The 13,156-nt window shown below is 42.0% G+C and overlaps 1 protein-coding gene across 1 annotated transcript in view; it reads left to right on the top strand.

Annotated features, from left to right (window-relative positions):
* The window catches only part of gfra4b (GDNF family receptor alpha 4b), a 41,464-nt gene extending 33,879 nt beyond the window's left edge, over positions 1-7,585 (top strand). The window contains exons 7-8 of the mRNA XM_052075102.1: positions 2,342-2,505; positions 6,629-7,585. Of these exons, the coding sequence (XP_051931062.1) occupies positions 2,342-2,505; positions 6,629-6,766 (302 nt within the window). The 3' untranslated portion in view covers positions 6,767-7,585. The remainder of the gene's footprint in view (positions 1-2,341; positions 2,506-6,628) is intronic.
* Positions 7,586-13,156: the final 5,571 nt, after the last annotated feature.

The following is a 13,156-nucleotide window of genomic DNA, read 5'->3' as shown; positions in this document are numbered from 1 at the left end:
TCAGGGATAATGGTTACTACAGTGGACAGTTTCTCATACTATCAGGTTCCATGGTGCATGAAAGAGTTAAATGAATACTTTTGAGTCCAAACAAGATGACACAGAAAAATGGACACCGTTGTGATGGGATTGAGGGATGACACGGACAGAGAGATGTTTGCCACCTTGCTCAAACACCGGTGAATTGTAATCAAATATTACCCACCTTTCTTTGGTTTAGACATAATTCAATATCCTCTGCATCTCACCGTTTCTCTTGTTCTTACTCATCTAGTTTGCACTGGTTGCGTGGGTGCAGCTGTCACAAATATTATCTGAGTTGATCGTGGCGTTGAAAATAGGATTTAACCCTTCTTTCGGGAGTTCATGGGTTTCCCGGTTCCTTACAAAAACAGCACTACTAATTACCATTTTCCTGAAATGGTGAGTACATAGATTCTGTGGCCCTGGGATTTATCTCTGGGATTCGTCATCTACCTGTAGATTTTGTGCGGGTCAAATTTTACCCGTTTTAACCTTTACATGCAAAATAAAATTACCCGCAAAATGGATTACATTTCCGAAAGTGACATGAAATACACAAAGATGCAAAGTTTAGGATGTTCAGGGTCAAATTTGACTGCCCACTAAATTGGATTCACCAGTGTGTGTTTAATCAAGGTGGGAATCTTGATAATGTCAAACAATCGTAAATGCTTGAAACAGACCAAAGAACTACAACTGTCTGTCACTCCCGCATTTGAACAAGTTCCTGGGAAAAAATGCACTTCTTATCTTTGAACTGTCATGAGGAATGTCGAATCAGCATAATGGCATAAAAATGACCATACATTATTTGTACTAAACACAAGGAGAAGAATACAGAGGTCAGATAAGTAATATTTTCCCACCCCTTGTAATAGTGAAGCAAATGTTTCAAGCTAGTCAAAAAAAAAAGTTTAATTTTGACATCAGTTTAGGCACCGTCATCACACCAATTAGCACCTTTGTCGCTTGAACATGCGAAAGGTAACAATGTTGGCGCCGCATGACTTGGGTGGAGCACTGCTGTTCTCCAATCCCCAAATCACTTCCAGCTTACACTTAATGAACTGCACTCGCGAGCGAGCGGAAAGGCTCGCCGAGCTCGACGTGGCAAATGAGCGCAGCTCTCTTGGGCCTGCTGCCGAGAAAAGATACAGAGAGAGTCTCTGAGTTGTTTGGCCATGTCAGAAGGTTCTATGAGTTAATGAGGCCGATGTGGAGATGCAGGTGCAGTGTGGCGGCTTAAAGGGAATACTGATGCTTTTTGCTGTTTCTGTCGATGCTCTGCCAGTAAAGTCCAAACTAAGGGCAAGTCCTCATGAAGACTCAGTAATTTAGAAATCACTAAATACATAAACACTCTGCTCCAAATAGTCGTCGGGCGCACGATCCATTTAAGATGAATAAATGCCGCCCTCAATCAGATGCCTCCCTTCTTCCAGGAAAAACAAACAGGTTGGTCCACCTATTAATGCTGAACTTGTTGGCTAACCAGAACAGCAACAGGGATGTCAACATTCTTAAATGAATTAAAGTGACTTCAAAAGATTCTTCGGTGTTAAGCTTAAGACAAGCACAGGAATGGTTTATTGTCAGGGCAGAGGGCCAGGCCAAGGAGACAGGAACCAAAGGCAGTCTGAGAACCAAACCAAGTTGTACAGGAAGGCCGAGTGCAACGGCTGGACAGCAGAGAGTATGGCAGGGAAGGTAGCTGACCAACTGGCAACGGGTGGATCTTCAGACGGGCCTGACGCAGAGTGTGGCTGAAGAGGTGAAGACTGGCAGGTGTCTAGATGAGACAGGTGCAATGATTGGGGAGACGCCCAGCCCACACTGAATTAAGGGAAAGAAAACCAAAAGCAACAGAGGAAGGGGCCATACAGTGGAACAATGAGGACACACTCAATGTATTCTAACAGTCAGATATGGCATCCTTTACATTGATTAGTGTTCCAATAGATCTTTGAAAGGTGGCCATTGCCAATGTTATGTCCTTAAATTTCTAAACACCACATGACCTCCTTTTATAGAATTTGTTTTCGAAATAGCAGTTGAAGTTGCAGTGGTAGTAATATTGGTCAAAAGAATTGGTTCCTTTAAAAACAAAACAAAACAAAAACAAAAAAAACTTTCTTAACTGAACTGGCGACAGTTTCAGTTCCCAACTCTCCCAGATGTACAACGTTAACCCACGTAGAATACAATTAAATAAAAGTTAACCAAAATAAAGTGACTCCCATTTTTGAAGATGCCTGGGAAGATGATGTGGGTTACCTTTTACTAAATACTTTGTTTACTGTTATGTCTCATGCAACAGGGAATGCCCTCAAGGTGTTTGGAAGTGAATCTGACCAGCAGCCAACGGCGGGCCGGTCCAATACCTTAAGCCCTGCCCACCACAACAAACAAAATAGCAGTACTTCCCCACTGGAAGGCATACTAACAAGGGGGTACATCCTGGATAAGAAATTCCCCACACAGGTCCGTTTTTTCCTGGTTGTTGTCCTTCACTTTTGTTTGGTGCCTTGTTTCTCCATGTTGTTGTTTTTTGTAGGTACAACGAAGCCCTGCATATTTGCGGTTTGGGATTTGCAAATGTACCTCTTCTGAGATTCTTTTTTAACCTATCTTCCATTATTCACTAAAAAATGTGCTTTTTTTTCCTGTTGCAAAAACGGTGATGCTGTCACGCCATATGTTGGCATAATAGCACGCTAATTGCTCACAGATTTTTGCTATTTGCATCAGGGTTTAAGTCCCGAGCTCAAGCAAAGAGCGTGGGTCTACTGTTTGCTGAATAATAATAATAACAATATTAATACATTTTATTTATAAGCGCCTTTCAAGACACCCAAGGACACTTTACAATAACAAAAAACAATACGGGTTGAGCAGCGGTAGCCAAAATGCGCCAGCGTTCACTCAACCCGAAAGTCAGAAAGAAACCACAAGGGAGGGAGAGGGGGAGAAAAAAACCCACGCTTGAACTACCCTCATTTTGAGGATAATTTGAGTGAGGCAAAAAACTCCTGCACAAGCATATGACAGTTACAACAGGTCACAAGACATAAACAATGAAGACGGTGAAATAAGGGAACGTATGAGGGAGGGGGTGATGGTGGGGGACTAGCTTCCGTGCATATTTTCATCAGGGGAAGGTCGAGATAGCAGATGTTGTTTTGGTAGCAGGCTGCCCAAGAATTTACGACAGCTTCGAGTCCGTGTTTTATGTCTCTTTAGTGGCGTCGATCAGCCAAATCTGTGATTTCAGTCAATATTTGAGCGCGGAATCCAGTTTCTCCAAGTTGTTGTCCATCCTGCAGTGACGCTCCAAAACCGCAACAGTTTGTGGTTGAGCACAGTCTGAGTCTGAGTGTTGGACATCCGCGTTTTGCCATCCTTAGACCGGCAGCGACTTCCAATAGAGCCGCTCCCGTCGGTTGAATTTTTCGATAGATCAGGAAACTGCTCACCCCAAACAGCAGCATACCTGTTATCGGAAGGCCGAAAATGTAGATGTCGTCCACATCCTCAACGGACAGTGTTGACAGGCGCAGCATTCTCCGCTTCCTCCAAGGATCTAGGGCAGGGGTGTCCAAACTTTTTGCCAAGGGGGCCAGATTTTATGTGGTAAAATGTCGGGGGGCCGACCTTGGCTGACATTCTTTACATTGAACAACAATATTGTTCAACACATTTTAGTAAGCCAGTCTGTTTCACATTTCCATTTTTATTTTAATTTCAACAATCTTAAGAATTTCTTTTGGTTCATTTGAAACAGGTATATCACATGCAACTGCTTATTCACTTGACTTTTTCTTAAACAGAAGTCTCCTGAGTGCAAATTGATTGATTTGAAACATAAAATGTATCACCATGACTTTTCAATAGTCACAAAACCTTTGACTCGAACAACAGGGAAATGAACGAGCAATACACATATCCACAACTGCAAGGATCATTTGAAATATGACATATCAGTCAATATAAACACGGAGTGATGTCTTGTTAACTCGTGAGTGATGCCATCTAGTGTCTAAATGCTATTACTCATTTAGTGAATGCTATTACTCATTTAGCCACTAGAGGGAAGCAGTACTCTATGAAACATCACTCACCAGTCTACGAGACCTCAGTCAATGCAACACGTGTTCCATTGCGCCCAACCTGCGGGCCAGACGGCACTGATTTTATGACAGGGGCCGAGGGCCGGATGAAATTCGACCGCGGGCCGGATTTGGCCCCCGGGCCGGACTTTGGACATGCCTGATCTAGGGTGTACCCAGCAGCAAAAGTCCCCGAGGGGATAGTAGGCTCCCCACTGCCTGCTCTTCTCATAGAGAAAATGTTGTTGATGGCATCGAGAGACTAGCCAACCAATTCGATGTTTGTTTTTAGTATAAAAATACGATAGGAGGCTAGGAAAAGTCAGACAAAGACAGCACATGGACTGAGTGGCGAGCAGGGAAGGGTGGGGGTAGGGTGGGGGACAGGAGCAGAAAGCAAAAGCGTCCGCCTTCGTCGAGAGCTAAGCAAGAAACTCAATGTTCGTATCGTATCATAATAAATGGGAAATAGTGTTGTTTTTGGCAGCAATGCCTGACCAAAAGATTTGGTTGATGTTCTGATGAACTGACAGTGAAGTATTTGTGGCACTTTGGTGACGAAAACATGAGAGGTGTGAGAGTTTGTTTTGACATGACAAGACTGGACCAAAATGTTAACGGTGGTCTGTCAGACATTTTCGATTGCATGCTTACCATGCTGATGTTCATTCGATTTTTTTTCTCATTTCGTTTCGTTTGTTTATTGAACATAAAACACATACAGGAATAATTTGACAGAAAGTAAGGTAAGTAAAATAGTAAAAAGGAAAGAGAAATCAGTCATCATTCAACGCAATTATTATGTTCAAGGGAGTAGGAAGAAGTAAAAAATTGATCTAGTCCTACCCCAGGGTAAGTTCAGTGCTTTAAGTGCGGGAAAAAAAAGTTACTTCCCTTTTTCGACTGCTGTCAGGTAAATTAGACATCTTTATATAAAATAATATATAATATAGGGGTGGGCAACTGGTTAGCACGTCCACCTCACAGTGCAGAGGTTGTGGTTTCGAATCCGGGCTCCAGCCTTACTTTGTATCGTATGCATGATATCTCGGTGTCTGCGGGAGTTTTCTTCGGGTATGCCGGTGTTCTTCCACATTGCAAAAACGTGCATGGTAGGTTTACGGAATACTCTAAATATTCTGTAGGTGTGACTGTGAGCGCGAATGGGTTTTCGTCTGTGTATGCCCTGCGATTGTCTGAAGAAGAAGAAGAAGAAGAAAACCTTTATTAGTCTCACAATGGAGAAATTCCCAATTCACAGCAGCAAAGTTATGAAACTAAGAAGTAGAACAACAAAATATAGGAGCTGCTGGAAAGGCAGCCACTCTCGCGGCGCCATTTTGAAGTCAAAATAACAGAAATAACACAAGACAACACATAGGACACAGACAGTCGTTCAATCTTCACCAATTTTCTGCATACACTTTGTTGTCTGAAGCAGTTCTAGATGAAAGAGGAGAGGATCAAAGTGTCCTTTCTCCAGTGGATCAGAGACGTCATGCTGAAAATGTGCACACGTCTGCTACAAGCTAAGTTTTGAAAGCAAACACAAAGCTGTAGCATCCATTGACGAAAAGAGATTAGTTCACTTCTCCTGTCCCACGTAATCCGCTTCAAACTCCAAGCCGCGACTCCCAGCTCAAATCCGCATCAGCACTCCGCGCCAACGCTCCTTTCTTCTCATCGTCGGCTCCTCAAGACCTCCATCCATCCAGCCGCAGACCGTTCAACAGCACCGATCTCTCCGCTGAACAAAGCGGGGCTGTGAAAAATGCTGCCCATTACAGGCGCAAGACACAAGCGCCCCGGGACTGTCCAGCAACGACAGTCAAATGGCGCCAACATTCCTCCAGTCAAAAACAGTGCTGGTATACCCATGCTGCCGAGAAGGCGCAACCACCAAGCACAGAGTCTCCTCCTTGATGAATGTCGTGGCCAAAAAATGATAAAAAACAATCCACATCCGGTCCACACGACGCAACAACAAACACAAAGTGACAAAACAAACACAAGAACAACAAAAAAAGCAAGGCTCATGAGAGCACTTGCTGACGGCTGCCTACTCGGGCGCCATCTTGACTTCTGGCAACCGGTTCAAGATGTACCCCACCTACTGCCAGAAGACGGGCGGGATAGGCTCCAGCACCCCAGTTGTTTTTCTCTTTCTCTTATCTTGGCAGTATTTTCTCAAACGTACGTGTTGAACTTGAAACACACGATGATGTGCATTTGTTAAAGGTATTATGAGTAAGTATTGTAAAAGTATTAAAAGTAAAAATATTGTATTTTTATTTGTTTTTGTTTATAAACCAAAAGTTTTATGAGTTTTCATTGACTGGAAACATTTTCATCCAAATGACAAAAACAAAAAACAAATAACGGTCAGTTAGCAGTTTTAGTTTAAGTCGAACTAGTGCCACTTTTGCGGAGCTCAACTGTGAAGGCTACACTGTAATTAATTCTGTCATCTGTCTTTCCCCCTGTACCACCTGCCCTAGGCCATGGGAAATGAACTCCTGGTGGGCCAGTCCACTTTGCTGTCCAACAGCCTCCCAAATGCAGCATCCCCTCTCGGGCTCCTGCTTCCAGTTGCTGTCAGTCTTCTGTTGTTTCGCTTGCTCGACACTGGACGCTAAAGACTGCGGGGATGCACTCCCCTCCTGCTCCAGAGAAGGGAGGCAGTTTCAAGAACCGTTGCAGCTACTCTTGCCTCCCCCTTCTCTTGTACAGTAATTCAGTTTCTATTTTTGTGTCTAGGTAGTTGGACCCTTAACGGAAGCCGATGTGTACAGTCGTACATGCAGTCGTTGCTGTGATCGAGACATGCCAGAATTGAGCTAGAGATCTCGGCCTCTCTCTATATGACTGGTACGAAGATACCAAAAGAAGCTCTCACTGTGCGTCAGGGTTTGGAGAGCTGCCGGAGCATACAGCCCTTTAACAGCGCTCTTCTGAAGTGACTGCGAAAGGACCATTATTTCTAATCAATAGTGGGGAACAAAAGGGTGGCGGCAAGCCTGAGAGACAACCGAGCAACATTTTACTTGGACGTGGCCGACAGATGCCCTGATTCTTCAGTGTCCTGCAGCAGCGTCCAGCCGAGAGTGCAAAAGACTAACCTTGACACTACGATCATGCTCTCCATCGCCGTTTGTCAAACTCTGACGCTATTTGTTAGCTCTGGAGCTATAGTCTAAAACATGGCCTCGCTTTTAAAAGGGAATTATCAGCCAGTCCTCAACAGGCAATTCCTTTAGACCCCTTGGCTGCTATACAAAAAGTAATTGTGAGTGTTATTCTCGTTCTTGTTGTGCAAGTGGACACCGCAATAGTGGGCAAAGGGAAAGGTTTGCCAACATGAATAAATCAACTGAGATTCTACTGATGTGAAAAGAGTCTATGGCAGTATTTTTTGTTCTGGAAATCTGCAAATAAAGAAACTTATCAATTCCCAACTTTTGTGTTCAATGTAAAACATCTGAGAAGAATTGAACACCCAAAGACAAACTGAGTTTAAACAAATATTGTCATAAGAATGTACTGTATATAAATTAATTCCCTGTCACCGAGTCGATTTTATATTGTAATGATAAAGATAAGATAAGATAAGATATCCTTTATTTGTCCCACACTGGGAAAATTTATAGCCTCCAGCAGCAAGAATGCAAGAATGATCCAACTGTGGGCTGCATAGTGGATGATCGTTTATGTTGGAGAGGATAATCATCTGAGCCTTTAATAGCACGTCTGCTTCACAGTTCCGGGTCCGGGGTTCGATTCCAGGCTCCAGCCTTCCTGTGTGGAGTTTGTATGTTTCCCTTGTCTTTGTGTAGGTTTTCTCTGGTTATTCCGGTTTCCTCCCGCTTTACAAAAACATGCATGGGGGGTTGATTGAACACTCTAAAATGTCCCTCGGTATGACGGTGAGTGTGTCTGTGTGTGTCTTGGTGTTGAAACTGCACATGTAGCACACTTTGAACTTAATTTACTCAGGTTTTGCCAACCGAACGTGTTTGAAAGCTGGAAAAGTGTATTGGGGAATAGGTGAGGAACTCAACGCCATGTTTCACCATTCTGCAATGGCCACATGTGCCTCAAAGAGACGACAGGCACAGGTTGGCATAAACGGCGATAAACTCCAGACTGATTACTTGGTACAGCGAGATTCCGAAGTTGCCATGCTCTAGTGGCTCTTCAAAGAATTGCAGTGCGATCCGTGCTTTCAGATGAAACTGTCATAAAAGCAAGTGTCCAGAAGTCACTCACCATGCGAGTGTTACAGTGAGAGACGATGTCACAGTTTATTCCGCACTACAGACGCTGGCCAAGGCTCCTCAAATAATATGTGGGGTTGTCTTTCATCTGTCCCATGGTTTTCAACATCAACTTCACTCTGTGTTCAAGAATCTGGCATGGGTGCCACAGTAAGAAAAACGGTTCAATCTGAAGTCAGATGACCTGGAATAAACTCCAATTCCAGACTTTGTGCTTGCTGAACAGCTCAAGTTCATCGCGGAAAGCAAAGAGAGGCCGCCCAGAACCACCTTGAATGCACTCCTTCAAGAGGAGGCAAAGTTGCTGGCAGCAACAGGTGAGTGTGCTGAATGAAATTAGTCCATCACCTGAACTGATTTCAGTTGTCTTCTTTTTCTGAATATGCAGCTTTGGGAAGTGAAGGAAAACATGTAGAGGCTTGAGCGTGGATTTTTTTTTGGAGCATCTTTCAGCCCACGCTTTCAAAGTGGAAGGAGAGTGCAGAATTGCTCTAGTGCACATGGAGAGGTATTATTTAGCACTACTTGCAAACACTACAAATTGCCACTGCTGTGGAGGGCCAGAACAACGACACTTTTCTCTGTTTGGCCAAATTGTACAAATGTTACCGTTCCCAGCGGCAAGCACACTGGGCGAGGGGATTTTCTTTTTCCCTAGCTGGAAAAACCATTGTGCGACAGCACTTGAGCTTTCATGATGGCCATGTTGATACCCTTTTTATTTTGCATGCTAACCAGGATGGAAAAGCAAATACTATAACTGAAATTGTGACAAAGCAGCAGTGTTGTTTTTGGCAGCCATTTCAGATTTAGTCTTAGTCTTTTGGGGAAAAAATGCCTTAGTTTTTGTCACATTTTGGTCATACCTATTTGTGATAGTTTATTATTTAGTCTATTTTTAGTTGAAAAAAACCCTCAAAAATGTTTTCGTCTCATTTTGGCCGACAACATCTCAAAAAATATTTTAGTCTCATTTTAGATTTTGTTAAAAATAGACACACAAGGATGGGGGGGGGGGGGGTGATGTTTAATTGATGTAATTTTCTTTGTCTTCGGTTGTAATGTGTTAATGTGAAAACAAAGAAAATCGGAAACAACACGATTTTGCAGATTTTAAAAGATAATGAATCCCGATTAAACGTTCGGGCCCTGAACTGTAGTTGCTTTATGCATTTCTTTTGTGCAAAGTGGCAGTTATGAATAATTGGCAGTATTTTATTTTGTGAATAAAAGATGACAGGACCAGATACCACGTCACACATGCATATTGGGGTCACAAAGAATGGTGTTGAACAATTAAGTACGGTATGTTTTGGGGGGACAAAAACATATTTATGAAATGAATACAACAAGGCAACATTAAAGTGGGAATGCCTCTCTGTTCCCATATAGATGGAGAACATCTCCATCTTCCACAGTATTCTTCACATAAACCATCTTTTTTGCCGTCTTTTTCTCATGAAGGCTCGATATGCGGTGAATGTTGACACAATTGTGACCAGAGTTCTTCCAAAGCACTAAAGCTCGATCAGCAATCTGTGTTTGCCTTTGTTGACAGTCAGCTGAGTGTCTTGCGGCAGAAAGAGAGACACTCTCGCATATATCATCTCATGGCCCAATCTCCTCCCAATAATTGCTAAATAATAGCAAAGCGAAACGGACATAAATTGCACATTCATTTTCTGCAATTTCACCAAATTCGCTGAACAAATTTGAAACATTTGGATGGAAACCCCATTACCGAGTAGTTAATTTGGCTTTTTCATATTTGGGTTGACCCATGATTGAAGGTACAATATACAATTTCTAAATCTAATGACCTACATTCAGCCTATTTTCTGTTATTGTAATAGTATTTTTTTAATTCAATTATGCCCATGATAAACCTTTCAGTTATATCACCCAGTGTTGAATGTTGTTGGGGTATTTTTCTTCCTCACAATTGATGAGATTTAATCACACTTACTGTGTTTCAGCTGAGAGGTGAGGAGGAGCGCCAGCAGTGATGACACAAGGGACAACTGTCACACGTTCACACCAATTAGCAACGGGATCAATTTCAATAATTTCTTCCACCTCTAATATCGCGTGCAACGTGTAGAAGAAATAAAAACCCCTGGAATGCGGTAGAGTAGTGGCTGAAATGGTGCAGGTAAAATGATCTTGTGGTTAGTAGCATGAGGCTTCAACACCCTAGAGCAACTTTTGATTGTTCTTATTGATCGGAGCTGGATTCAGAGCCCTTTCTGGCAAATAGGAATTGCGGTGAAAGGAGGAGCGAGGGTGAAAGGGAGTGGGTTAATATAAGTGGTTGTTTTTAAATGCATGGAAAAACAATGCAGACGTTTGAGAGGGAGCAAGACAAAGAAAGAAACTATTACTTCTGGAGTTCCCTTGTGAATTTCAGGGTATTCCACTCAAAATGAGCAAATGAGCAATGTCAAGTAATTACAGACGTTCATCTGAATATATTTTTGATGAGTTTATGACTAAATCAGTCCAAAACTGTGACAATATTCATGTCTTGACATTAACTCCAGAATTGTCTGGTTTTCCGTGTTGAGGGCTAATTTGTATGGCACAATTCCATCCATTGCATTTGACTAAAATGGTTTGAGAACATTTTTCCTCTAATGGACCATTTCTATTTTCACAAATTCTTCCAAAGTCCATACTCTACAGTGTGTATGAAAACATAATATGTTTGTTACGTTGCATATTATTGTAACATTCTGGGCATTCGTGGCAGTTTTTTTTTTAGATTATTAAATTTTCTGTGATAATGAAACCCCCATGCAAGTCATTTTCATCAAGTCATCATTATTTTCATCATTAAGTCGATACTGAAATGATGACATCGTTATTTGCTCCTGGAAGAGTCATCGTTGCACTCTTGTAGTAATTTTAGTTGGTCGTCCACTCCTGGGAAGGCATAGGTTCCATTTTTCTCCATTTGTGGATAATGGCTCTGACTGTGGTCCACTGGAAATGGCTGTGTAACCTTTTCCAAACTGATGGATTTCAATCACTTTTTTTCTCATTTCTTCTTGAATTTCTTTGGAACGTGGCATTGGCGTTGGTTCTTGAGATGTTGTAGCCTATTTCACGTTCTTTCACAAATTGTATTCAATTGATTTCATAATACAACAAGTATGGTGGTAATTAGGTTTGGGCGTGGCTCACCTTGCCTTACTTTTTCACAGAGGGTCAGAAAGTTTTGAGCCTTCATAAATTGAATTGTCATTTTGTATTTCCATGGGTTGTCTCCGAGTGATATTAAAATTGGTTTGATAACTTAAAAACTTTGTGTATGACAGAAATCAGGAGGGGGGGAAATACATTTTCGTGTTAGTGTATGTGAATATTTTTGAACGTTGAGTGCCTGTGTAGGAGCATGTAATTACACTGTACAGGTATGTTTTTTTTTAATCCAAACTAATCAGCTCTGTTTTCCATACAAGACTCTGCTGGCGTCCAGACCGGGTAAAATTCACAACCGTGTGCACCGTAGCTTTTCTAATCCTTTTCCTCCTCCTCATCTCTTTGTATGTATGCAAAAGTGAATATTTATAGAACAGTCTTCCTTTCAATCTTTGACAAGCTGGTTGCACCGATTTCCACCTCCAGATGTGAAAACATGTTCGCATTTGTCTGCCTACATCCGAGGGAATGCATGTGGATGTGCATGACGCATGTACACACGGCTCAACAACAGGCCTGCTTTTGCCTGCGCAAGTCTGCTTCAGAAACAAACAGAGTGGAAACTCCAAATTCAAACAGAATCAGTTCCATATCGCTGGTCAAATTTCAAATCAAAAATTGCCCAATTGAGATCAATTGTATTTTGAATAATTGGTCATCAATATAAAAATTTGATGAGATGTGCAGCCAATATTATGCAAGAGTTTTGTATCAGTAGAAGATAACCGGTTCTGATGTAGGAATGTTCGAAACAATAAAACACTGGAAAGCTAATTTTCTCTATTAACCCTTAAGCATGTATCAAAGGAAAATCACCACAAATGTAATGTAAAGGGTTAGAATATGAAAACACATTATGGTTGTTTTCAGGGGAACTGGTTGTAATGGCAGTTTCTAACTTTATGAGCAGTCTTTCAAAGGCACTGTTTAGATTTTAATCAATCCAATAAAGGAATAAAATGAAAAACTGTTTTATGTTTGTGTGTGCAAACAGTAACAGAATCAAGAGCATTTGATATGAATAGGATAAGCGGTGTTGAAAATGGATGGATGGATGACACGAGGGCCCTTGTCCTTCTGGGGTGAATTCCTCAGGCAGGCAGGGGCGGCTCCTCTTGATTGGAGCCACCTGGCTCACTCACACATTGGATGTATACTTCTCACTAGTCAACCTCGCTCTCTGCCCTCGGGTAACACCCCTTGATTTGTTTGTTTATGTCTAGGTTTGGTTGGCTCATTCACACACTATTGCACATACAGTACACTTGCAGTCACCAATACACTTTGCACATCTACACACTCACATCCCACACTGCTTTTTATTGTTTCAAGTCACTTATTATTTAAATGTACATTATCGAGTGCCCTCATTTCTGCTTCAGGCTTTGAGCCGCCCTGTGACAATCGATGAAACATCAATTTTCTTTTGATAATCATCAACGGTTGGTTTTCTTTTTAGAAAATGAGTGATGCAGACAAGTGCCACATTACCAGTTCAAAAAGTGTGAGTTCTAAGGCTATGCTATAAAAACAGCAATGGCATTTACGTGT

This window comes from Hippocampus zosterae, chromosome 1, assembly GCF_025434085.1.
Source record: "Hippocampus zosterae strain Florida chromosome 1, ASM2543408v3, whole genome shotgun sequence".
In the NCBI taxonomy this organism is placed as follows: Eukaryota; Metazoa; Chordata; class Actinopteri; order Syngnathiformes; family Syngnathidae; genus Hippocampus; species Hippocampus zosterae.
Note: the sequence above shows the minus strand (reverse complement) of the source record. Positions and strands in the feature narration are given on the sequence as shown.